General features: G+C 46.2%; 1 protein-coding gene across 1 annotated transcript; it reads left to right on the top strand.

The window, feature by feature from the left end:
- On the top strand, positions 1 to 3,860 carry LOC132244036 (olfactory receptor 2K2-like). Its single transcript, XM_059714958.1, has 2 exons — positions 1 to 6; positions 2,913 to 3,860. The coding sequence occupies exons 1-2, from the start codon at positions 1 to 3 to the stop codon at positions 3,858 to 3,860; spliced, it is 954 nt and encodes a 317-aa protein (XP_059570941.1).
- The last annotated feature ends 19,213 nt before the right edge of the window (positions 3,861 to 23,073 follow it).

Consider the following 23,073-nt stretch of genomic DNA (forward strand, 5'->3'; position numbering starts at 1 on the left):
ATGAAGGTAAGTGGCATTTCCTGTGAACTGTGCTGGGATGAAAATACTAGACTGAGGGGTGTAGATCCTGAACACTAAGGTTAGAGGAAAAACAAAGAATTGGTATTAGTGAAGGTGAGGAACAGAATACAAGCATATCTTCAAGTATGGGCATTTAATATAGGCCTTTTCCGTGGCCCTCTTGCTCCATAATTGTCCTCTTGCCTCTTCCTCTCATGCGCTGGCACTGGCTACAGCTGGAGGCAGGCAGTCAGACAAATAGACCAGTAGCTTGGTACAGTTTGGGAATTCCTGTGCTCCTATGAATAATCAGTAAGGAGCTGGAATGGCTGGATCATTGGTCTAATCCAGAAGGAAAGGACTAGGGGAGATGGATAGTGCTTGATTGTAGGTGCATTGGAGTGAGTTTCAGTACTGAATACCGTAGAGTGCATGTCCTTCATTAGAGGGTCTTTCATTGAATGGCCAGCTAGTCTGATTTATGTTGATGCTCCTTGTGACCATTGAAATGCCTCTCTGCTCTACTCAGCATCCTGTTAACAGTTTCTTGTACTTAGGTGTGTTTCTGCCCAATTGAAATCCTACATCATAGGTCAGAGTCAATGAGAAGTGTGAGTACATTGATGCACTTTGCTGGGCCAAGGGAGCCATGACCTGGCTGTTTCTGAGACAGGTTTGCAGTTGCTTTGGGTCAGTGGAGAAATGCAGACCTGGACCCCCAAGCAGAACAGGGAAGTGGCTCCACTTTGTTTTGCTGTTGACCATTCAAGCAATAGAGTTAAGACGGTCAAAGTGGAGATTCCCTTAGGGAATGATCTGCTTAAGAGCATGGAAAGACTGCAGGACTATAGCAGGTCAGAAATTTTCTAATACCAGTTAGTCGGTTTTTTTCCAGTAACTATCTTGATTTTCTGAGGAACTTGTGAAAAAATAATGAACCATTTTAATTAAGGAATAGCCACAATTCTTCAAGGAATATATACTTTCTCAAATACCTCTAGGAAGACCTGGAGTGCTATTGTAGCTATGAAAGTCCAGAATATATGTGAAAAACAAGGCTTTTTTTGTTAACAGCTTTTATTTGACCAACTGTATAGCTGAAAGAGCTGTTAGACAAGCCTTTGGGCACAAAATCAAGCTTCTCTAACATTTCTTCCAGGTATACAGTTGGTCCAATAAAAGATGTAACTGGTTAAGCCCTTGATTCTAGGAAGGAGAACATTTTCAGGTTGACTACCAACAAGGCTGTATTAATTCTACCATATCTATTTAGTGTATTTGTACATTTTTTTTTTCTGAAAAAAGAGCCCTAAATGACCTGATAGAGATTTGTGTCTGACATTCTGCCTTTCTATCAGTTTGTGTGTCCATTTGTCCAGGCACCCATCATCATGGTATCTGAGTGCTTCATGAGGCTTCAACCAAACTCTAGATGTGAATAAACCCAAGAATAGTGGAAAACATCAGATTGGCATCTGCCCCCACTACCCAAATTTTCAGCAGGAGAATGACTTAGACGAGAGGCACTGGAATGGGACATGGGAGACTAGGTTGCTGGTTGCAGCTGTACTAGTGATCTGGTGTGTTGCTTTCTCCTCTCATTCTTTGACTTCTATCATTTGAGACAGCAAGCTCTTTGGAACAGGAGTTGCCCATCTAGGTCCAGGATCTGCTGTGGTGACGTCTTGATCTTTGTTGGTTAAAAAAAATAGCTTTGACTATGGCAAGACTGTCACTTAATCGGTGCAGTATCTCAGAATGGAAATGGGCTGCTGGGAAGCTGGGAGTCCTTGCTAAGTGGGAGTTAGTTACTTAGATAGAGGCTGTAGTTTCCTTGAGCTAATTCCTGCTTTGTTTTGCATGGTGAAATGTCATGTATGCAGCTGCATAACTGCAGCTTTGGGAACTTGTGCAGAGTTTGCAATTCTGTTTCCTACTGAATTAGGGGATGGAATTGCCCTCCATGTGTACTGTCCTGAAGGAAGTCCCTCCCATGGTTTACTCCCAAACCTAGTTATTAGGGTATAAGCCCAAGGAGCAGGAGACCCAAGTTTAAACCTCCCTCCCATCTTCTGTCCTTCAGCATTGCCTAGAGTATTTTCCATCTACTCTTGAGTGGATAAATAGCACTGGGAAAGTTTCTTCACAGGCTGCTTTCTTCCCATCCAGGAAAGCAGCCACCTCACTGACCACTGCATTTTCTAGCTAGCTGGCTTTCTTCTAGTTCCCCATGTCTCTTGGCTGCTTAGTGGGCCAGAAGAATTGGGGAGGTTGGGGAAGTGTCTGTATTGTACTATGTGGTAGCTTGGTGCCTGGAGCAGCAACAGGTTATGAGCTAATACCAGTAGAAAATGCAGATTCCAATCCCCAGGTTCAGGCCAGTCTTAGCATGGACTGAGTGCTCCAACTGTTCAGTTTAGCAATGCACAATGTCCAAATTAGAGACAAGAGATAAGAGACAAGAGCCCCCTGTAAGATTTGAAAATCATAACCTGGGGGGTTCTCTGATAAGACTGCTCCTTCATTTAGGTGGACTTGTTAATCAATGAAATCAAAGTCCCCCTGCCCCAAGAGTCAAAGTCTCATTTGAACCTTGGCCATGGGAGAGCCCTTTGTTATCATCTGTTACTGATTAATGATACATTTTTCCCAGACTACTATTTCGGGCTTTCCAGGCTATGTGCATACCTGCATAAGCATAGGATACTGTACATGTGTGTAGTTAGGATGCTCAACACACATGTGCACACTTGCAAGTCCCAAGGTGAATTTTAAACTATGTAAGTGCCAAAATCTGCAGTTACATGGCTGTGTAAATGCCATTGTGGGATGCAAAGCAAAACAGAATTTAGCCCTTTTGGGTTTTATCCTTCTGCGTGATTGCTTCTCTCACCACTCCCTTTTCATCTTAGGTGGGAAATCATGAGGACTATTACTGGGGGAACAGCACCTCAGTGTCGGAGTTCATCCTGCTGGGGTTCTCCAGCCAGCCCAAGACGCAGCTGCTGCTGTTCGTGTTCTTCCTAACTATCTACCTGGTGACCCTCTTTGGGAACAGCCTCCTCATTGCCCTTGTCAAGACTGACTCCCGTCTCCACACACCCATGTACTTCTTTCTGGCCAACCTCTCCTTCCTAGATATCAGCTACACCACCACCACCGTTCCCCAGATGCTGGTCCACCTCCTCTCCACAAAGAAAAGCATTTCCTATGCTGCCTGTGTTGCTCAGATGTTCATCTTCCTCTCTCTGGCAATAATTGAGTGTATACTCTATGCTGTAATGGCCTATGACCGGTACGTGGCCATATGCCACCCTTTGCGCTATACCATCATCATGAACAGGTCAGTCTGCGTCAAGATGGCCATCAGCTTCTGGGTATCTGGCTTCCTTCTTTCCATAATGAATACAAGCTTCACCATGAGGTTGCCCTACTGCTTAAATGAAATCAATCACTTCTTTTGTGAGGTGCCAGCCATCTTGAAGCTGGCCTGTGCAGACACACGCCTCACTGAGCAGGTGACCCTTTTGATGGCAGTTATACTACTCCTGACCCCATTGTCTTTGATCCTAATCTCCTATGTATTCATCCTGGAAGCCATCCTGAGGATCAGCTCAGCTGAGGGGAGGTTCAAAGCCTTCTCCACCTGTACCTCACACATCACTGTTGTGACTCTCTTCTATGGTACCGCCATGTTCATGTACATGCGCCCAGCCTCCAGCTACTCACCCGAGCGGGACAAAATGTTTTCCCTCTTGTATAATGTTGTGTCTGCCCTCCTGAATCCTCTTATCTACAGCCTGAGGAACAAGGAGGTCAAAGCAGCCGTACTCCAAATGATGGGCAAGACGGACCACTGAGTTACGGTGGAGGAGGAATGGTCCGGTGGCTCACAGCTCCTCGGTTCTGGATCCTAGTCTGGGAGAGGAGCGGGGTTTAGTGACTTATAGCCAGTGGAGAAAAAAGTCAGGACGTCTGGCTATTTCTCCGTTCCTGGAAAGTACAAAGGTCTTATGAATGAGGGCAGGGTGGGGATGGGAGTCAGTACTGTTGGATTGTCTTCTTCAAAATGAGAGAGAAATGGTATCTTACAGGCTAGAGTCACGGGGACTGCAAATCAGATCACCTAGATCTGGGCCAGACTGACAATAAAACTTTCAGAAAGATAAAAGTCTACCTTCAAAACCCAGGAGTCCTGACTGGTTATGCCTGTGAACCACACTGATCCTCAGGCTTGATCCACTCAGGTTAAATGATCTGAATCATTATTCAAGTGGTAGAACATTTTCAGAGAAACTCTCAGGACATATGAAAATCACTACTGCAGTCATCTCTTTTAGACTTAGGTAAGGTCACATTTTTGCCAGTGTAGCCATGTTGGCTGGGGATGCTAAATAATCATAAGCAAAATCCCTCTTTAGGACACAGGGGGTGCATCTACACAAGACACTTAGTGCACAGCAGCCTACTAACACTGCGTAGTAGTGCATCACAGCATGGACAGTGCTAATACGCTCCTGTGCAGTATTATTAGGCTACTGTGCAGTAGTGTCACTAAAAAGGCATTCGCTGGCACTCCTGCGCAGTTCCTCTAGTTTCTGCATGTTTAGCTAGTACTTCATTAAGCAAGTACTAAATTAAATGTGCAGTAACTACTGAGCATTAATGAATGTGTAGACGCACCCAGAAATGCTTCCAAAAGAGGGCTTTTCCCAGCTTTGACTTAAGTTGTTCAAAGACGTTGTGTAGCCAGTCTGGTGATAAAGCCTCTTCTGTCAGTATATGCTCTGTCCTCACAAACCAACACCAGCCACTCTCAAAATGTCTCTCTTTGATATGCTTGCAGGCTGCTAAGGTGGGTGGTCTCACAGTGGCTTCACTGCTTCATTTCTGGGTTTATCGCATGAGACTTGGTGGGATGGCATTATCAAGGAGAGCGCCCCTGGTAGTGCCAAGGGTCAGGTGTAGATGCACCCATTATGGCACAATATAACTGGGCAGGTACAGCTACTGGGGCCAAGGCTTTATACTAAAAGCAAACTCTGGAGAGCCTGAGTTGGTGTTGGAAGCAATATATGTCCTTCTTTGTTCCCCCAAGGCTGAAATTCACCCTTCTGCTAAGAACCCAACAAGATATATAGTCCACTGACAGGGTTCTGCCCACCCAGAACTTACCTTGTTTTATAACAGGAGGAAACTGCTGCATGGACACAAGGCATGTTAAAATTAATGCAATGGTGCCCATGTACGAAGTTAGACCGCAGTTACTAAACGTGTAACCAAAGTGGTGCAACTTTCTGTGTTTATTGGTTTTGTATTTGTTCAGACATAACTTCTCAGAACAGGAGCAGCATGGTACCTAGTCTTTTTTTTGTGCTCTTGAAGAGGGAAACACATTAATGAAGCTGAACTTCATGAAAAGAGAAATGTCGATTAATATATTGGTTCAGTTTATTCTAATTGGTTGGTTTCTGAGACTTTTGCTAAAAATGGCACAAATATTTGGTATTTGTATGTTGCAGCCACTTGTGATGTTGCAGCCAGGTATTTGTGATGTTGCAACCATGATGATCTAGGAATTACATGAAAGGCAAGGGTTTTGGAGGGTGATATCTTTATTTACTGCAGAGTTATTCCAGATGATTGTTATGCATATCCTTGGGCTACTAAAACAGGAAACATAATTTCATAATTGCCAGGTGAAAAAAATGTTTTCCAAATGTACTAGCTATTATAAAAGGTAAATTTTTCACCTTTTACATTTCCTCCTTTTTGCAATTAAAGGTAGTGGTAATGATGGGGAAAAATGCAAATGCAAAACTTGAAATGAAAATAAAAAGTGTTTTGTAATCTCAAAATGAACTACTTTAAGTAATGTTGCACAAGTTTGGGGCATAGTTTGAACTTCATTATTGGTGCTTGTGCATGGATGACATTTGCAATCAAGAGAGCTCAAAGTAAAGGAAAATACAAGAAAATCTCAACTGGTTAGTGAACAAAGAAATGTGTATTTCAAGTTGTGTTTTCTCAGAAAGGGCACATACGCTACCCTAAGGATGCTGCAGTAGAAACACTAGTAGACTAACTCCTTCTTTTTACACAATATAAAAAAGAGACATCACAGGTAATTATTTCCTACATATATAATTCCAGTGTTGGTTGCATTACATATTCAGTGCATTGGTCTTTGTTAATTTTTCATATGCCTTCTCCAACCTCATGATGTATCTGTAAAAGCCTTGTATAGGGAGGTATTAGCTTTTTAGTGGATGACACTTTAGATCAGGGATGTCAAGCATACAGCTCTTAGGCTGGATCTAGCCTACAGCGCCACTCTATCCAGCCTGCCCAGGTACTATAGACTGTAAGGTGGATAGAAAACTGGCTGGAGCATCAGGCTCAGAGGGTAGTAATAATGGCTTGATGTCTAGTTGGCAGCCAGTATTAAGTGGAGTATGCCAGCGGTCGATCCTGGGGCTGGTTTTGTTCAATATGTTCATCAACGACCTGGAAGATCACACAGAGTATACCCTCAGCAAGTTCATAGGTGACACCAAGCTGTGGGGAATAATAGATATGCTGGAGGGTAGGTCTAGAATTCACAATAACCTAGACAAATTGGAGGACTGAGCCAAAAGAAATCTCGTCTGGTTCAACAGCACCAAGTGCCACGTCCTGCACGTAGGACGGAACAGTCCCATGCACTACTACAGGTTGGGGCCTTCTGGCTGGGCAGCAGCTCTGCAGAAAATTGCCTGGGGGTTACAGTGGACAATAAGCTGCATGTGAACAAACAGTGTGCCCTTGTTGCCAAGAACGCTAATGGCATACTGGGCTGTATTGCTAGGAGTGTTGCCAGGAGGTCAAGGGAAGTGATTATTCCCTCTATTCAGCACTGGTGAGGCCATATCTGGAATAATGTGTTAAGTTTTGGTCTCTCCTCTACAGAAAGAATGTGGACAAATTAGAGAAAGTCCAGTGGAGGGCAGCAAAAATGGTTCGGAGGCTGGGGCACATGACTTCTGAGGAGAGGCTGAGGGAACTGGGCTTATTTAGTTTAGGGAAGAGAAGACTGAGAGGGGCTTTAATAGTAATCATTAACTACTTGCTGGGTGCTTCTAACGAGGATGGAGCTAGCCTGTTCTCAGTGGTGGCAGATAACAGAACAAGGAGCAACAGTCTCAAGTTGCAGCAAGGGAAGTTTGCTCTGACTGTTATTCACCTGCACAGTTAATACTTGCCACTAGAGGTTTGGTGAGCAGGGGCAGGACTTGGAGCAGGACCAACTCACTAGTCCTGCTGGACACGGAGCGTACCCATCACTGCATCAGTTGCAGTGAGAGAAGCTTCCCTGGGGCTCTCTGGTCTCACTGAAACCAACTCAGCAGCTCTGCACTGAGGGCAAGGCTGTCAGGACTTAAGCCTGCCGGCCCTGCTCCCATTACAGAGCCACTTGACTGTTTCAGCCAGACCAGTGTGCTCCGGGGTTGCTGCCCTGGATCATGCTTGCTCTGAGCTTCATGTAGCCTGATGATTTTTTCTTTGGAGCTCAGGTAGTGCTTGTCTCCCCTGCCTCTGCTTTTGGGAGGCACCACTCTGCCCAACCTCCCCAAAGGGTTGAGGCGCCGTGCCCGGCTCTGCTGTGCCCCAGCATCTCTGCTTGCCGTGAGTCAGGAGCAGCCACTGCATTCTGGGATACTGGTGGACTTAAACTTGGGCAGAATAGCTGTAGGAAGCGGCTACACAGTAATGGAACAGGAACAAAATTAGGCGGATTGAAGATAATCCTGCCCTGGAGTTTCATAATTGTAAATGGAACAATGAGTGCTTTAAGCCGCTGTAAGGTATTAACATGCGGCCAGCTCAGGGGTTCAAAGATCTAGATGGGAGAGTCCTGAAATGTAAACATCAAGTCCTGGCTAAATGACTGCAGAACAGCATTTGTCCCAGATTTCCCTCGACGCAGTTCAGCTGGAAGACGGTGCTGGAGGGAGCGAGTGCCAAGCCCAGCTCCAGTGGCGGTGGCAGCCAGGAGGTTGCAGAAGCAGCAGTAAATGGGGATGGGGTCAGCAGGGTGCAGAGGGTGCCCCCTGGGGTGGTGGCTGTGGTGCGACCTGTCCCTGATGGCTGGGACACTGCCCCTGACTCTGCTGTGTCGGCAGGTGGGCTCCTGCTGCCCGCCTGCCCACCCCTATTGCTTTGTGTGCACTCAGGTGGGTGGCACGGGGGCTGTGGGCAACCTGTTCCCCTGGGCTGGCAGCAGCAGTGACAGCACGGGGGTGGATGGGGGAGATGTGCTCCCCTCTGCGGGGGTCAGGGCAGGTAGTGGGGTGGCACCACATGACACCCCTACCTGGCCACTGGCCTCATGTGTCCCTCTTTTGCATTTTGAAAAGGCGGTCACTCTAAAGACATGTTCAGGAACAGAATTCCCTGGGCGTGTAAGCATCTGAAGTGCCACATAGATGAGCACAAACAGCCACTGAAATGACCCAGGAGGAATAGACCGTCACCCTTAGAGCCCCGTCACATCAAACTTTGAGTGCATGTTTTATCTGAGATGACAGTAACCATTACCGTGCCGTATTAAATGTTAGAACGTGTTCTGAATGTTTGCAGGGGAGCACGTACTATGATTTCAGCCTGTTCTGGGCAGGGCTGGAGCCAGCTGTCATGTCCCCCTCACTCCCCCTGGACACTGAACCCAACACAGGTGCCACAGCTCTCACATCTGCCTGTGAGCATGTGCAACCCCTGCACCCAGAGCCCATGTTCTCCCTGCCCCATACCCGGCACTGCCCAGCCTAGGAGTGCCTTCCCTGGCACACAGGGGCAAGATGAGGCTCTGCCACTGGTAGTCCTGAACTGGCTCAGGTGAGGTGCCAGATCTGGAACTGACAATCAGGAATTCAAAACTCTGGTGCTGTCCTAAGTCTAGTATCGACCAAAAAATATAAGTCAGGAGCTTGAATTTCATAGATTCATAGATGCTAGGGTCAGAAGGGACCTCAATAGATCATCGAGTCCGACCCCCTGCATAAGCAGGAAAGAGCGCTGGGTCTAGATGACTCCAGCTAGATGCCTATCTAACCTCTTCTTGAAGACCCCCAGGGTAGGGGAGAGCACCACCTCCCTTGGGAGCCCATTCCAGACTGTGGCCACTCAAATTTAGATGAGAGAGACAATTATAACTACAGTTAGGCAACAGTGGTCAACCAAAGACATCCTGCTTCAGTCTGTTCCACTGTTTCAGCAACAACAGACACTTTTCCTAATTCTGAAATGAACTAATTCGACTTTACTGCAATTTCAAGCCATTGCTATTTGACTTGCCCTCTGTTTTGATTTCATTCTTCATTACCAACCCTTCAGACATTTGAAAACCGCTCTTCTGTCTCCCTTCAGTTGCTTTTTCTGCAAGCTAAACATGCTTATTTTTCTCAGCCTCTCTTTGTAGAGCTTCCCTTTCAAACCCTTTATTATTTTGTTGGGCTTTCTTTAGCTTCTCCACATCCTTTTTAAAATGCCCAGAACTACATACAAGCCTTCAGATCAGGGGTGACCAATCCATGGCATGTGTGCCACAAGTGCGGTGGGTGGCCTCTATGTGGCTTGTGGCAGATCAGGGGGGGACAGGCAGCAAGCACAGTGGTAGATAGGGCAGGGAGCAAAAAACAAAGCAGCAAACTGGGCAAGGAGCACAGGAAAGGAAATAGAAAGCAGAGCAGCAGATCAGGCAGGGAAACACAGGGCTGGGAACAGAAAGCAGTATAACAGACAGAGCAGCAGGAGAGGACTGGCAGTTGGGGAGGGTGTGGGGGTAATTTTGTGGCATACTTGCCCAAAAGGTTGTCCCCCAGTGCTCTAGATGAGGCCTATCCACCACTGATTAGAGTGGCTCTACCACCTCCTGTGTCTTAGAAACTTTTATGCAGCTACATCACGTTGTTGATTCAGACTGGATCACAGGATCCACCAAAACACCAACTCTTCTCAGCAGTGCTGCCATCCAGCCAGTTTTTCCTGTTCTTTGTTTGTGCTTTCAATTGTTTTTCCTCAGCTGTAGTGCTTTGAATTGGTCTGCTTTGAACTTCGTTCTGTTGTTTCTAGTCCAGATCACCGATCTATGAAGATTTTTCTGAATTTTGCTCCTTCCAGGGTGTTTGCAATCCTTTCCAGTTTCAAGCCATTTGAAAATTTGCTCAGAAAGCTCTCTGTCCCTGCATTCAAATCATTAATACTCCTTTTATGCAGCACTGGATGCAGGATGCAGTTGTAAGACTCTGCTCAAAACCTCCTGCTGTTCCAGCATCGATCCATTTATAATTACTTTTTGCTTGCAGCTTTTAATTCAGGTGTCTATCCACCCTGCAGTAAGTTTACCTAGTCCATGTTTCCCTGATTTGTCTATGAGAAGTTTGTGTGGAACTTTGTTAAAAATCTTACTGAGATCCGAACACAGCATGCACGCTGCATTCTCTGCCCTCACCTAACTAAATACTTTGTCGAAGAGGGAGATCACATTTCTTTGATGCCATTTGTTCTTAGCAAATTGATGCTGGCTGCTTGTGATCAGCCTCTCCTCCAGATGCTCACATATTAACTTCTTAAAAATGAGCTCCAGTAACTTCCCAGGTATTGAAGTTGGGCTGACCTGTCTGCAATTCCATGGGTCCCCCTTTTTTAAAGAAGGGAACAATGTTGGTCCTTCTCTAGTCCTCTGGTACTTCACCTGTTCTGCCTCTTGATAAATATAATAATTGCCATGGGCTCTGAGAGCTTTTCTGCCAGTTCCTTCAGTAGCCTGGGATGAAGTTCATCAGGTCTGGCTGACTTGAATTTTTTTTTTTAAATCAACCAAAAACTCTCTTTTGTTATCCCTTAACTTTTTCTCTCGTCTAATTTTTATTAGCTGTCTTGTTTCAGATTTTTTTTTTTTTTTAATAAGAGTGAGGCCAGGTAGCTTTTCAGCACTTCTGCCTTATTTTCAGCCTCTGTTAGTAGCACAGCCTGGCTCTTTAGCAATGGACCGACAACTTGCTTAGTTTTTCTATTCTGACCAGTCTATTTTTAGAACCCCTCCTTGTTGCTTTTAACTTCCTTCACCAAGTGTAACTCATTTTTCACCTTTGCCTCCTTGATTTTGCCCATGAAATTTTCTGCTATTTATTGCTATGCTTCCTTCGTGGCCTTCCTGTCCTTCAGTTGCCTCTACATTTTCCTTTTGATTATAAGGCATCTAAAGAAGCTCCTTGTGCAGCCACATTGGTCACCTGCTATTCCTTTTATGCTTCCATCATGTCAGAATAACTTGTTATTGCGCCTCCAATTCATGCTCTTTAGAGTCTGCTAGACATCCTGGGCCACCTTATCCTTCAGTCTGTCCTCCCAAGGCATCTCACATACTATTTCCCTGAAAATTGCCCTTTTGCAATCCAGTGTCTTTGTTCTGCTGACCTCGTGCTTTCCCTGTCTTAGAATGATGAAGTCTAGTAAACTCCCATTATCCTCACGTCCTCAACCAATTCTTCCCTGTTGGTCAGGACAAACTCCAAGAGAGGTGATTCACTAATCATATCCTTCACTTTTAGGAACAGAAAGATGTTTTCCAAATAATTTAGGACCTTGCTTGAGATTTTACGTTTGGCTGTATCATTCTTCCATCAAATAACTGGAAAGTTAAAACCTGCCATGAGGACTATGTAACAGAGCTGGGGGTGTGCTTTGTTACTCACAGGGCCACAAGCAGTAGTAGGGCAGCTGGCCACAATCCCAATTAGGCAGCACTGCCTGATTGGGAAAAGGGCCCAGCTGTTTTCTATAAGAGCAGGGCCCTGAGAGGAGTAGTTAGTACTTTGCTGTCATCAGGCAAAGAGACATCATCTGGCCGGAGCAGCTGCTGGTAGGAGCACCCTCGGAGGTCTGGGGTGGGGGGACTATGGGGATGGCAGGAGGTTCCCTGTCCTGAGTATGACATAAAACTGCACCCTGCTGGGGTAAGGTGGTCTGGTGGGTCTGCCTGTGGTGGGGTAACCTCTGGAAGTGCCAGGCTAGTTGCCTCCCCAGTGAAAGGCAAGTCTGGGGCACCTTATAACCCCATGCCCCCAGAGCCCTGTGGGTATTAGGGAGCCCTAAATGCTGGGTGTGAGGTTCCAGGGGAGTTGTGAGACCCTGTGTAGGACAGGGGATTGTAGCCTGTGGGTTTGGCAGGGGCTGGGAGCCCTGACTGGGGGGACTGCGAGGGTTTCAAGCTGGGCTTGGGGCCTGTGGGAATGGCCGAGGCTAGGAGCCCTGAGTGAGGGGACCATGAGGGTACCAGAGCTGGGCTTGGAGCCTGAGAAAATGATAGGGGCTGGGAGCCCTGAGTGGTGTCATCTGCACCAGGTGTCAGGCCCTGTTGAAGCTGGGAGGCCGGGGACTAAGCCAAACAAGTTTGGGCTGGTGTTAGGCCATGGATGCCATCTGGAGGCATGGGACATAGTAAGGGTTGGTTGAAGCCATGTACATGGGTCCTTGTCATCAGGGCAGGTAAATGGGCAGCCTCCCACCTGATTGACATTGTGGCAGCGCACTGGGTGTGCCTGCCACTTTAAGGGCCTGGAGCTGGCAGCCACCAGGTGCCTGATGAGGGCAGCCATTTTAGAGGCAAGGGCTGCCTATATCAACAGTGCAGTTTAGCTGCTGGAGGCCAGGCGGCAACATTGCCTGGCCGGAGGGCTGCTGAGATCACCCGGAGGTAAAGGGGAGCTGTAAGGGGTTGGTAAGGAGGCTCCTGGTCCTGGGCATGACCTGAAACTGCACCCTGCCGGGAGTGGGTGGCCTGGTGGGGCTCTCAGTGGTGCGGGAGCCCCCAGGAAGTGCCAGGCCAGTTACCACCCCGGTGAAAGGCGGGTCGGGGCGCCTTAACCCCTAGCTCCCACCACTGGGTGGGTAACCCTGTGTTTGTTGAGGGGCCCAGAAGGCAGACCTCGAGAGAGAGAGTGACGAGGGCGTGGTGCTGCGGTGAACCCCAGGAGAAAGGGGGTAGTAGTGCGCTGAGCTCGAAGGGAAGAGTGAGGGGCTAGAGACCCGGCCCGAAGGAGAGAGTACCCTCGACTGGCCCAAGCTGGGGCCAGGACCAGGAGGGTCAAAAGGGCCAGGGGCCCACCGCAAGGGATGCCCAAGAGCCGGGGGCCTGGGGTCCCGACTGGCCTGGAGGTGGGCCAGGGCTAGTGGCCAAAGATCCCGGGGGGACAACACCCGAGAGGAGAAGATGGCTTCGGGGGGGCTAGGTAGCCTGGATGAAGGCGGAGAGGCCGCCTGATAGGAGGGATCATAGAGGAGTCCTGTATGGATGATTCTGGGGCCCAGTGTGGGGCCGGTGACTATGTGAACACCAAGATGCCATCTGCGAGGCTTGGGCTGCAGTATTGGGGAGGATAGGAGCTGCAGAGAGCGCCCCCTGGCATCGGGGCACTAAAATGGGCGGCCTCCCGCTTAATTGACATCTGTAATTGAATCAATTAACACCAAGGTGTGGCGGGCAAGATAGTGGGCGGTTGCCCAAGGACAGGTGGGCGGGCCACAGTTTGGCCCCGAGGAGCTCCCTGCCACAGACATCTTAAGTATTGTCCATCCAGAAAGAATGAACACCAAAAAGGATAAAAATGGGAAAATGTCTTTATTTCCAAAATCCAAGAAAAATCTATATTTTAATCAAAAATACTTTAATTAAAAAATGTTAATGAAAACTCTCCATCTATGGGTTGAGCACACATGACTTTCAAAAACATTACAACTGGAAACAAATTCTCATGTGCTGCTTTAAAAAAGTTTATACTTGTATAAAAATGGATTTGTATGATTTGTCCTGTACATAACTATGAAGAAGTCATTGCTATGAAGAAGTTAGCTTTTATTCCATAAGAAGGCAAGGCTTGAAAAGAGAAGGGTTACAATTACACGGAGATGCAGTGACTTTGCTATTCATGGCTGACAAGAACATCTTATTGCCAGGGCTGTGCCCACAGGCCCCCAACCCTTACATAGCATAACAAGTTGAAAGCAAAATAACCAATGTGTCCATCACTTAATTTTTATGGGTTTTTTTAGCATTAAAAGTTAGAGCTATTAGCACCTAGGTTTTGGTCCCAATGCCTAGTCCTTAAAAATCACAGCACAGTCAAAGTTTCCATTTTTCATGACAGTGGTTCATGCTGCAGCCAGTACAACCTCCTGCCTGTAAATCAGAGAACACCCTACATGAATCATGAACCTTTAATTACTGTCAAGCATCTGATCAGAAAGATGGCACTGGGGAATAAAGCACAGAAAACTTAATTTCAGAGTTTCTTGCAGCAATTAAATATTTCACAGGCTTGATTTTTCTTAATTCGCAACATGGTCCAATCGCATAAAGCGCATGGAGGTTGCATTCCTATGATTAATCCACTGAGTATGGATTATGCTTCTCCCTACATTCCAAACCAGCACATTCCTGGATTATTTTATCGTGTACCATCACAAAGATTGTTCTGATCATGGATTCTTCTGGGTAACTCCCAAGTAATTAATACCATCTCTCTGGAACGCTTGAAGCAAGAAGTGCTGTTCACTTGCTACAAGACTCATTCAACAGGGCTTGGTACCATTCCTTTGGATTACAACAAACTGAGCACCTTCTGGCAGGGGTACTGGGCACTGCCAGGCTGAGCAACTATGGCAGCTTTTAAATTTTTAGGGAATGTCAGCAATTCACTCAGTCATTCTAACAAGATGCTTGGACCATTGCTCTCCACTTGTGATCCACTGCATCATCTTGTTAGACACTCAAATCTGTCATCCCTTTTCCAATATTTTCTTTTGGCTTCAGCCTTGGGGATTCTCCCAGTCTACTGACAGCCAGGATTAATTTATAGGTAATGCATACAGTGGTCTTTCTGTCCTACCTCATCATATAGCCAAACCATGTCAAGTCAGCTTCTCTGACCTCTTTGGTCATTTTTTTGTACTCCCAAGCATGCCTTGATGTCATCTTTTCTCACCTTGTCATCCAGACTGACTCCCCAAATCCATCTCAACATTCTCATCTCTTCCCTTTGTGTGTAGAGGTCTTAAATCATAGACAATGAGGTTTACTTAGGAAGCCAGACCCATAGAGAAGAACAATGACCTTGGATATCCCATCTACAGCTCTCAAGTGGCACTGCCGCTATTTCCAGTCAGAATATTTCAGGTTTTTGCTGAATGAGTTAGTTTTGGGTATTTATTTATCTTTTATTATTTTTTATAATTAAAAAAAACACATCTAGAACTGTTATTTACTATTAACTACTTACACTAATTATTTTATTTTTATACTTTAACAATATATTTATATTAAATTTTCTGAAACTAAAGTTGGTTATTTGAAAACCTAGTTTTCCAGCAAAAAAAACCCCAAACCTTTCACAGTAGGTCTTTCTGTCCAGTCCTTGGCCTGGGCCCTCAAACTGACTTCACTGGAACTACTTGGAGAGTCTGCCACTTCACGTGATTTAGAAGGGAATGACCTGACCCTGCCATAATTTAAGCAACTAAATCCAGCTGTGCTTGGCCCATCTGTGCAAATCCAAGTAGGTGTGAGGGAGAGATGATAGGGAACCTTTGTGCACCCTTTCCACTGCCTCTCAGCTACTCCTAAAGCCTTGTACAGAGTGCAATCATCCCTATATATTGAGGACAACTTTTCAAGCACATTATTGAAATAGAGCAGAGGAGAAATAGGGATCCACCTTCTTTCCATACCAGTCCATGAACAATTTCCAAGTGCTGAATGGGTGCAGCTTTCATCATCCTATACTGCAGCTTCCCAAGATACGCCCAGGTAAGCAGGAAGCAGCTGAGATATGACAATGTAAAGCAGCCCTAAGTCATAAAAGGACAATTAAGCCCTAACATGAAAATCTCAAGAACCCCAAGGGAGGTCTAGGCACGAAGCAATTGCTTCATCAAATGTTAATATATTGTGTAATTCATAACAATAAAACAAAACTTAATGGTATTTTGTTTCTGTGCCTCCGTTTATTTGGCCTAGAATCTGGGCAAAATAGGCAAAGGGTTATTTCCTCTCACAGCTACAAAGGCTCAGTTTCTGCTATATGCTCTGTAAACCTCTGCATCCATTCAAAGAAGGCATTGAGAGCCAGTAAATCAGAAAGGGAGCATTTCACAGCTGCACGGTTCTGCTATAAGAGCTGGCACAAGATATACAGCTATGATGAATCAAGAAGTTACAATACTTTCTCTACCCCTAATTAATCCATCTACAAGTTAACTTGACTGAGAGCATCTTTTCTAGTTCCTGGGCCTGCACATTTGCTTCTTTCATGGGGAGATCCTGTGGTTCCTCCTCTCAGAGGCCAGGCCTACACTACAAATTGATCACAGAGCATAGATGATGTAGCTATGTCAGCAAGGCCCTTGGTTTGGGTGCAGCTGTGCTACCAGTAGATGGCCTCTGTCAGCTTAGCTTGCTACCTTCCCAAACAACGTGAAGTAAAATAGAAGATGCACCTTCTTCCAGCACACACTGTAGCTCCATGGGGGAAAGGAGGGAGGAGCTCAGTTGGTCTAGGTGTAACAGGAGAAGCACCACAGCACAGACAAACCCTCGCTCTGGGTCTTGTCTGCAGAATCCCTATGCAACATTAGCAGTCCACCAGGCTTATCCGTGACCAGCGTGACTAAATAGGCCCACGCATCCTTTCTAGAACAAAGTCCAATTTAATCTTTAACATTAGGGGAAAAAGCCCAACAAGGAACAGTTCTTAGACAGGCCCATGTGGTCTGTTTGTTGCACTTAGGTACAGCTTTGGGTGGCCTCTGTAAGACCCATTCAACATAGTTTGGCTCTGGTCCAACTGCATCCCTTTGAGCAGTTTCCTGTGAATGCATCCCCTGTACCCATCTTTAATAGACCCCAAATTATTGTTCTGTTTGCCTACATCAATCCCTACACATCCTTCCTTCCCCACCCCACTACAGCCACAACTTGGTGCCAACTCAGGCTGTTGATCTATCTATGGAAAAGAGTCAAATGTCAGAGCTGGACACCTGTGATGTCTTTTGAGCACTGGTAATAGGGCATTGCTTCTCTAGCAGACAGTGTTAAATAACCCAAGGCTTAAGTAATCCTTGATGATCCCATAGCAAACAATTCAGTGGTAGTCAAGTCAAGGTCAAAGGCCCACCCATCCCTGCTAGCCCAACCAATCAGCATGGTGAAGGCACATCAGGTTCTGTAGTTAGTGGAACCTGAGGGAGTGATGGAGCCTGTACTACAATCACCTGCCTTTTTTCCCAGCCCAAATGACAAGACACCCAGGTACACCTGGCTCAACTGTGGGCTCAGGCTTAAACTTACACTTCTGGAGCCAAAGCAAGTCACCTTTACCCTCCTGGTCACCACAAAACAGGTTGACAAATATTCATGAATTATTCATAGTTCTCCTACCCTTCATTCCCAAAAGCCTCTTTTTTTTTGGTTTGTTTTAATTTCTTTTCCTAGCAAGTATGGAGCTTGTAACTCTTAATAGAAAAAACCTTCTCAGCCCCAATTATGAGCTGTTAATTGCACGTCTCATAACCATTGACATTAATAATGCCCAGAGTTTTTTATTTGTGTTCACAGTGCAGAACCATAATGTAACTAAGTGTAAGCATGCTTCATAATGACTCATGGGGAGTATGGCTGTATTTAATTAAACCCTTGCTCTTATGGAGATCTATGCTTAAGGAGAGACTCTGAGATGATATGATCTCATTACAAGTTCACACCTGAAGTACCCAGGTTCAAAGTTAAATTCTCTTCTGAGACTTCAGTTTTATTCTCACTTACGAGGACTAGGTTGCTTAGTCAACCATTTAGCTGCTGTTTTTTTTTATGCTTGGAGGTGGTACTTTCAAAACAAAATAACTACAATGAAAGGAAGGGTTTTTAAAAACACCACCTCAATTTAGGGTGAAGTAAACCCCTGTGTTGTGTACACCTATGTCTTACCTGCCTTTCTGGCAGCGGGGAGGGGAGGGCGAGCTGCTAATGGGCAGAGTGGTCCCTGGGGCGTGGGAACTGCTGGTACTTCCCTCCGTGGCAGCAGTGGCCCCCCACAGCTGGCACCAACCCGCAAGCACCCAGCTTGGGCAGTCCCAGGAGGCACCACAGCCACAGAGGGAAGGACCGGGTCCCCACACAGGTCATGCAGGCAGGCTCGGGGTGGGGGGGGCTGAAGATCAGGCCTACTTCTTTTTTTTGTTTGTTTCTTCGGTGGAATCTGCTTTCCCAGGCTGCTGCCAGGCTGCCTGCAGAGCCCCTGAGACACATGGAGCCCGGTGCTTTGCTCTGTGACTGTACGGCAGCAAACTAAAACTCCTTGGGGGTGTTTTAGTTTGCTGTGTCCCAAAGTCATTTAAGGCGCATTATGCCAATGAATGTGCTACAACAGCTGGAATTAATGCGCCGTGCAAACCTCAACGCCATTGAAGTGGTGGGAAAGCATTTACCCCACTTTAAAGTGTTGTGAACACATGCCCCAAGAAAATTGTAAGCTTGGACAGGCCCTCCAATAAAGCTGCATCTGCTCTGAGGCGAATGTGACATCCATCCCACCATACTAAAAACTGCCTTTACCCAGCAAGCACGCTCCATTTGAGAAATAGACTGCATCTTTGAATGAGCCACCCACATATGTCACACATCTTTTACAATACAAGAGAAAATCCCCACCAACCACACAACCCTGGTTGTCATAGTCAAAATGACAGCAGTCAAGATGACAGCTCAGTGATCAGGGAAGACCCCAATGAAGTAGGAATTGTAGGTTTTAATCCTATTAGGCTGAGGCAAACCTAAAATCCAGCACTCCCACATCCTGAGTTTGTGCTGAAACTAATACTGTATGTGTATGTCATGCTATGTGCTTCATCCTGAACTGTAAGAGCCAGTTACTGCAAGGGAGAAGGGGCTCTTCACTTCTTGGAGATCCTAGATCAGGGGGTTCCTGCCTGCCAAACATGGTGACCTGTGGACACATGGAAAGTGTTTGATGTGGCCAGGCCGTTTGTCCTGGGGCTCCTGTGCTAACCAGCTCATCTTCTACCTGGCAGCGAATCAGAGGCTAACCAGAGACATGCTATGCTACTGACTGTCATTTGGCTGACAGGTTTTCTCATGATTTTCTTAGTTGTGTGCCCAGCCAAACCGCATGATATGTGCTACAATGAAATCTTCATCCTCCTAAAACATCACTTTGACTGGCTCCATCAGAAAAGCCAATGGCACTTTATCGTGCATCAGCAGATGCATGACGAATAGGTCCAGGGAGGTGATACTTCCCCTCTATAGGGTGTTGGTCAGACCGCAGTTGGAGTACTGTGTGCAATTCTGGGTGCCGCACTTCAAGAAGGATGCGGATAACCTGGAGAGGGTCCAGAGAAGGGCAACTCGTATGGTCAAGGGCCTGCAGACCAAGCCCTACGAGGAGAGACTAGAGAAACTGGACCTTTTCAGCCTCTGCAAGAGAAGGTTGAGAGGCGACCTTGTGGCTGCCTATACGTTCATCACGGGGGCACAGAAGGGAAATGGTGAGGATTTATTCACCAAGGTGCCCCCGGGGGTTACAAGAAACAATGGCCACAAGCTAGCAGAGAGCAGATTTAGACTGGACATTAGGAAGAACTTCTTCACAGTTCAAGTGGCCAAGGTCTGGAACGGGCTCCTAAGGGAGGTGGTGCTCTCCCCTACCCTGGGGGTCTTCAAGAGGAGGTTAGATGAGTATCTAGCTGGGGTCATCTAGACCCAGCACTCTTTCCTGCTTGTGCAGGGGGTCGGACTTGATGATCTATTGAGGTCCCTTCCGACCCTAATATCTATGAATCTATGAAACAGTGAGACAGTTCTCTTTCAGCCAGTGCAATCAGTTGCCAGGTAAAGGGCCTGAAGCAGATGCAGCTGAGTATCATCATTTGTCCAAGAACTGTAATTTTGATACCAGTCTTGAGCCTCTGCTGAGGGATTAACTCATGTATGAGGTTCAGGATGAAGCCCTGAAATACATGTTCCTTGTGACGCAAAACTTAACATTCACCAGCATGTTAAAGAAAAGCACTTGTCCACAAGGCTGCATCTCTCTGTTCAAAGGAGATTCAAACATCATCCATGAAAACGATCTCAACTGAGTCTCATCAGGTGCCATCCAAAGGAAATTTTTCAAAGAAGTCACCACCAGTGCACAAAGACAATACAGTTTTCCCCCCTGGGAAGCTGCTGTAGCGCTGATGGGAGCTACAGACATGATGCATTCTGTTTTCTGTGATGCAAATACCACCATTGCAAGCAAAAACATCCCACTGAATGTGCACATCATCAGAAGTTTAAGTCATCCAGAAAGAAGTCAAACAACCAGGGTGTGCCTTAAGCAGCCACAAATACTGTTTCTGATCCAAATGATATTTCAACCTGCAGGATGCTCACAGATAACTAAACTACAGGGTTTGTCAACAGTGTGGAAACACTGCTCCTACAGAAGAAGACTATATCATAGCGATGCTTCGAAGTGTTCTGTGTGACATGGAGGTAGACTCAGGAGAGACACGAGTCACTATGGTGCTGAAATTGCCCACCTAGGCCATGTCCACATGAGCATGGATGTTTGGTTCCCTGGGGACAACTAGCGGCAGGACACCGTGTGCTGCTGCTAGATGTCCTAGGGAATGCTTCTGCCACCCACCTTTTGATATGTGGCAGGTTACCCCAGGTGGGGTAGGGGAGGCTGGGACCAGCATGAGGCTGGGGTCCTGGGGGCCTTCTGGGGCTGCAGCAGCAGTTATCCTGCTGCTTGGAGCCTGGCCGGCAGCCAGAGAATGGCTCCAGCCAGCCAGGCTCTGGTTTTGAGTGGCATGCACTGCCCCTGTGTGCTCTGCTCTGCTTTTTTTAATGAGAGGGTTTTTTGACCCCTGGATACGCAGGGTTCAAACCCGCGCCACCCCCAGCGCGGCTCCCCTGCAGTATGGAAAATAGCTGAATGTGCCGTTTGGGGCGCTGCAGACATGTCTACGGTGCCACATACCGCACGGCTGCACTCATCTGGGTGTGGACCTGTTATTTTGTATGGAGCAAGACTTGTCAACTACAATAAATAAACCGTTGACTTGATAAAGTTACATGAACATCCGCTAGGTAGGATTAAGGAGTCCTTTGATAGGGTTAGGTGTGTGCAAAAGCCTGCTTGTTTTATGTTGGATCCAGCCATGACACCGTTTTGAAAAAAGCCTCTCTGTGTTGCATTCACCCTGCATACAAGGACTGATGCACAGATTGATTGTCTCATAGAGCAAGGTGTCCTAGAAGTAAATCATGGCCAGCAAACTCAGAGTCCCTTTCTGTTAAAGGTAGACCACTGGCAACCAAAAGGGAAAGTATAATGGGGACCAGAGAAGAAAAAAGCAAAAGGAAACCTGACTATAGCTCTGCATGGTGGACATTGCTGACAAGACATAGGGAGAGCTCTTGCTTCCAGTGTTGTGAATGCAATTAGTAGTACAGAGTCATTGGGGGGGAAGCATGAATAGCACATAGGGCAGAAACCAGGTTTCTTCACATTGTTCTCCACTGGGAGACTTGTCCAAGATCACAAAAAAAGTTGGTAGTAGAGCAGTGGATTGAATGCTAGTCTCTTACATGCAGGACTAAACCTAGACCTACTTATTGATGCTTTGGTATCATTGAAGTGATGCTGTAGCCCTGATAGTCCAGGAAATATGTAAAAGACAAGGAGTTTTATGAATAATATCTTTTCCTGGAACAATTGCACAGTCTATTTTAATCATGCAGTTGATCCAATAAAGTATACTGTGCACAAAAAATACTTGCATAACAACCTCTCTCTACCAGAGAGAAAGGCCATAGAATCTCTAAGCTCCAACCACCAAATAGTAATAAACCAGCAGATAAAGGAGGAGCCCCAGTCTTCCTAAACCATGAAGACTATGCAAAGGAAGCCAACAGACAGCTCTCTGACACCACCTACTACAAAGAAGTACAAGAAGATCCTACTCCCCTTTTCACCAAAAAACTCAACAATACCATCAAATCATTTCCATCAAGACTATAAGAAAAACTACAGACCTTGATCCCCCCTACCTAACCCGGGGACTTTTTACATGCTCCCTACGGAACATGACTTCCTCAAGAACTGCGCCATCAAACCCTTGCTATACTTAAGATATATCGATGACATCTTCATCATTTGGACTGAAAACCTACAATCTCTGATTGAGTTTCATCAGAAATTCAACAGTCACCATCCCTCCATCTGACTTTCTCTAGATTACTCCAGCACCAGCATCTCCTTTTTAGACGCAATGATCAGTATCCAGAATGATAAAATACAGACCATGTGATACAAGAAACCCACAGACCAACATACATATCTGCACAGAACCAGCAATCACCCTAATCACACCAAAAAAGCTGTGCTATACAGCCAAGCCCTCAGATACCACCGCATCTGTACTGAAGAGAACACCCAGGATCACCACCTCACCAATCTTAAAAAGGCTTTCACCCAGCAAGGACACTCATCCAGAGAAATAGATCGCACATTTGAAAGAGCCACCCGGATACTACATGAAGAACTGCTGCAGCACAGAAGAAAACCCTCCACAAATCGCACACCGCTGGTTATGACATATCACCCCTCCCTTGAACGTGTACGGAAAATCCTCAAGCAATTGCAGCCCATAGAATAATCTTGGAGAATTTGCATTTGAGATGGCTATGCATGCTGGTCTCCAGGATGATGTCAGGGGCATGTAAACTGTGCCATATAATTGTAGTTTACATGTCAAAAAGGGGAATCCTCTAGCTGAAAGAAGTCTCCTCAGAGATTTAATATTTTTCATCCTTGATTAGCACAAGTGAAAGACTATCTATCTATTGAATACTGGTTAGCTAAGGAAATTGGATCACCAGCTTATAGGACAGAGAAGATGCATATATGTCTTAGACCTCATTGATAACTAGAAACACCTGGCATGACAGATGCATAACTGTAAGGA

The sequence above is a fragment of the Alligator mississippiensis genome, chromosome 11 (assembly GCF_030867095.1).
Source record: "Alligator mississippiensis isolate rAllMis1 chromosome 11, rAllMis1, whole genome shotgun sequence".
NCBI classification, from domain to species: Eukaryota; Metazoa; Chordata; order Crocodylia; family Alligatoridae; genus Alligator; species Alligator mississippiensis.